The sequence below is a fragment of the Castanea sativa genome, chromosome 1 (genome assembly GCF_040712315.1).
Source record: "Castanea sativa cultivar Marrone di Chiusa Pesio chromosome 1, ASM4071231v1".
Classification (NCBI taxonomy): Eukaryota; Viridiplantae; Streptophyta; class Magnoliopsida; order Fagales; family Fagaceae; genus Castanea; species Castanea sativa.
This window is the reverse complement of record NC_134013.1, coordinates 90,885,179-90,888,302: the sequence shown is the minus strand read 5'-3', so window position 1 is coordinate 90,888,302 and position 3,124 is coordinate 90,885,179. Positions and strand designations below refer to the sequence as shown.

The window sequence follows — 3,124 nt, the reverse complement described above, 5'->3', positions numbered from 1 at the left end:
TGCATATGCTACTTGTGATTCTCTTTCAATGTTTTAGAGCATTAAGCTCCACCACAGGAGCTATATTTGTATAGAAACAAAAGAAGATGGATCAAATGAAAATTAAAAAAATTAAATACTTATTGGAAAAATAAACACCAAGCAAATATAGTCACTTGTTCTTACTGACATAATCCTTATGGAAAAATAAACAAAAGAAACGGTTTAATAGCACCTAAATATTATCACCCAAGACAAACCCTATAGTTAAGGCCAAATGAGTTCATAGCAAAATGATCAAATGTACGGGAAAGAGTGGAGACAGAAATAGCAAATGTCAAGAGGTTAGAAGAGATTGTGTAGCAATTCAGGCATGCTAAAATATAGATTGAAGGGAGTAAACTAATGTGGCACTTAATAGGAAAGTCTTATTGGCTAAAAGAATGTAGAAAGTCTTTCAATTCTATGTGCCACTTGGAAAAGCCTGGTTTTTGAAGGCAAAATTTAAGATATTGAATTGCTATAGATACAACAAAAATTTACTGAAAGCCAAAAGCACTTTTGCTAGCTTTAGTAACTAATATATCTTCTTGCAACAAACCTTGCATATGACCTAAGCTGCATAAAAGAGGCATATAGTATTACAGCATCAATAGTACCTTTTTAAACGTAAAGGAAGAGCAAGGAAAACAAAGGAGCTTGACTGTCCAACACAAATTGCATTTGTAAAGCAATACCAAACCAAAAGTTTTGATAACACAGTTTTATAGCCACTATGCCTGAAAAAGAAATCATTAATAACAATCATTAGTGAAACTAAATATAACAATCATTGCAATATATTGTCTTTTTCTTCAGAGTAAAATACAATCATCATATCCATATCGGGCTTAGTTTTTGTCATCCTTCAAAGTAAAGTTCTTGTCGAGAGGATAAATTGAGGAGATTTTTGGGAGTCAATCGGTAGCAAGGAAATGCCTATCGACTGCAGTACTACGTCAGGCTGAATCAGAATCCTTGGCCTCGGCTGCGGAATATTTATAGCAATTAACGACTCTGGATGCGCCCGATGCGGTGACAGCAGAGGAGGCAACGTGTGAAGAGTTAGAAAGATTTCTTATTAATAATGACCCTGAAAAGTTCTTTCAGGTTGGGGTACGACTACCACATCGAGAGAAGTTGGAGTTGGTGATGTTTTTGAAAAACAATGTTGACTTATTTGCGTGGGATCCCTACGAGGCTCCGGGGGTTAATCCAAGCTTCATTTTCCATCATTTAAACGTCAATCCTACCACTGTCCCGAGGAGGCAACCACCTCGGCGTTCTTCTAAAGAACATGCCAAGGCTGTAAAGGAAGAGGTGCTCAAGCTCAAAAGGGCTAGGGCAATTAAAAAAGTCTTTTATCTTGAATGGTTAGCTCACACAGTAGTAGTGAAGAAGAAGAATGGAAAGTGGAGAGTGTGCATAGACTTCACAGATTTAAACAAAGCTTGTTCTAAGGATTCATTTCCAATGCCTCGTATAGATCAGCTAGTGGATGCTACAGTTGGGCATCCTCGGATGAGTTTTTTGGATATCTTCCAAGGCTATCACCAAATACCTTTGGCATTGGGTGACCAAGAAAAGACAGCCTTCATTACTCCCACGGGAAATTGTCACTATAAAGTGATGTCATTCGGTTTGAAAAATGCAGGGGCTACCTACCAAAGGATGATGACCAGGATGTTCAAGTCGTAGCTCGAAAAGACTGTCAAGGTATATGTGGATGATATGGTGGTGAAAAGCAAGACGATACCTATGCATGTGAAAGATTTGGATGACACCTTTCAAACACTAAGGAAGTACAAGTTGCGCCTTAATGCCTCTAAGTGCTCTTTTGGGGTGGGCTCTGGTAAGTTCCTAGGTTACATGGTGTCTCATAGAGGAATAGAGGTAAATTCGGCGAATGTCAGGGCCATCCACGGCTTACAACCACCTCGAAATCCAAAGGAAGTTCAAAAGTTGACTAGAATGATTGCTGCTCTCAACAAATTTATCTCTCGGTCCGCTGATAGGTGCAGACCTTTCTTCCAGTTACTAAATAAGTGGAAAGGATTCAAATGGACTAAGGAGTGTGTTTTAGCTTTTCAACAACTTAAAGAGTGTTTTTCCCGACCACCCATCATGTCTCAGCCAGAGGTTGATGAAGTCCTGTTTGCATATATAGCTATGGCTATCCATGCTGTCAGTTTGGTTTTAATACGGAACGAGTGGTGTACAGAGACCGGTTTACTACGTCAGCAAATCTTTGAATGAAGCTGAGGTGCGTTACTTACCTTTGAAAAAGGCGATTCTGGCCGTAGTGCATGCTACGTGGAAGCTCCCTCATTGCTTCCAATCCCACACTGTTGTGGTTTTGACTCAGCTTCCTCTCAAGTCGGTATTGCGAAGTGCTAACTACTCAGGGGGAATAGCGAAGTGGGGAACCATTCTAGGGGCTTTTGATATCAAATATATGCCTCACACTTCTGTGAAGGGCCAGGTCCTTGTAGATTTGGTGGTAGAATTCGCCGAGCCTTCACTAGAAGAAACAGCAAAGGAGTTGCACATGGATGAAAAATCAGTTGGTATGATCACATACGAGGGGCTTCCAATTTGGAAAGTATATGTTGATAGGGCGGTGAACCAAAGAGGGTTAGGTGTCGAACTTATTTTGGTATCCCCTGAAGGAATTACCTTTAAGAAATCGTTGAGGTTGGCATTCTCGACCACTAATAATGAGGCTGAGTACGAAGTTGTCTTGGTTGGCATGGATATGGTCTAGAAAATGGGGGAAAGTCAGTTCATATGTCATTGGATTCTCAGTTAGTCGTGGGCCAAGTGGTGGGAACCATAGAGGCTAGGGATCCGAGAATGCAAGAATATCTGACTAAGGTTAAATGTTTACAATCCAAGTTTGATTCTTTTATTCTATCGCATGTTTCTAGAAGTGGAAACACACATGCAGACTCATTGGCCACTCTGCCAACATCCTCAGCTCAGGGTTTGCCTAGGATTATCCTCGTCGAAGACTTCTTGAAACCTACTCTAACAACTGAAAGTGTCATCCGTATTCATCAGGTAAGGCTCGAACCTAGTTGGATGGACCTCGTAGTTTCTTTTCTAA

The 3,124-nt window shown here is 40.4% G+C and overlaps 1 protein-coding gene across 1 annotated transcript; it reads left to right on the top strand.

The window, feature by feature from the left end:
• The first annotated feature begins 272 nt into the window (after positions 1 to 272).
• LOC142637128 (uncharacterized) lies at positions 273 to 2,782 on the top strand. Its single transcript, XM_075811408.1, has 3 exons — positions 273 to 350; positions 1,129 to 1,227; positions 2,240 to 2,782. Exons 1-3 carry the CDS (start codon positions 273 to 275, stop codon positions 2,780 to 2,782), a joined length of 720 nt encoding a protein of 239 aa, XP_075667523.1.
• Positions 2,783 to 3,124: the final 342 nt, after the last annotated feature.

What these genes read in the sequence shown, in the direction of transcription:
- LOC142637128 (XM_075811408.1), top strand. Translation starts at nt 273, where the DNA reads ATGATCAAATGTACGGGAAAGAGTGGAGACAGAAATAGCAAATGTCAA. An exon ending in GAGATTGTGTAGCAATTCAG is followed by an intron (nt 351 to 1,128) that starts GCATGCTAAAAT and finishes AAGTTCTTTCAG; the next exon opens with GTTGGGGTACGACTACCACA. An exon ending in ATCCCTACGAGGCTCCGGGG is followed by an intron (nt 1,228 to 2,239) that starts GTTAATCCAAGC and finishes AGTGGTGTACAG; the next exon opens with AGACCGGTTTACTACGTCAG.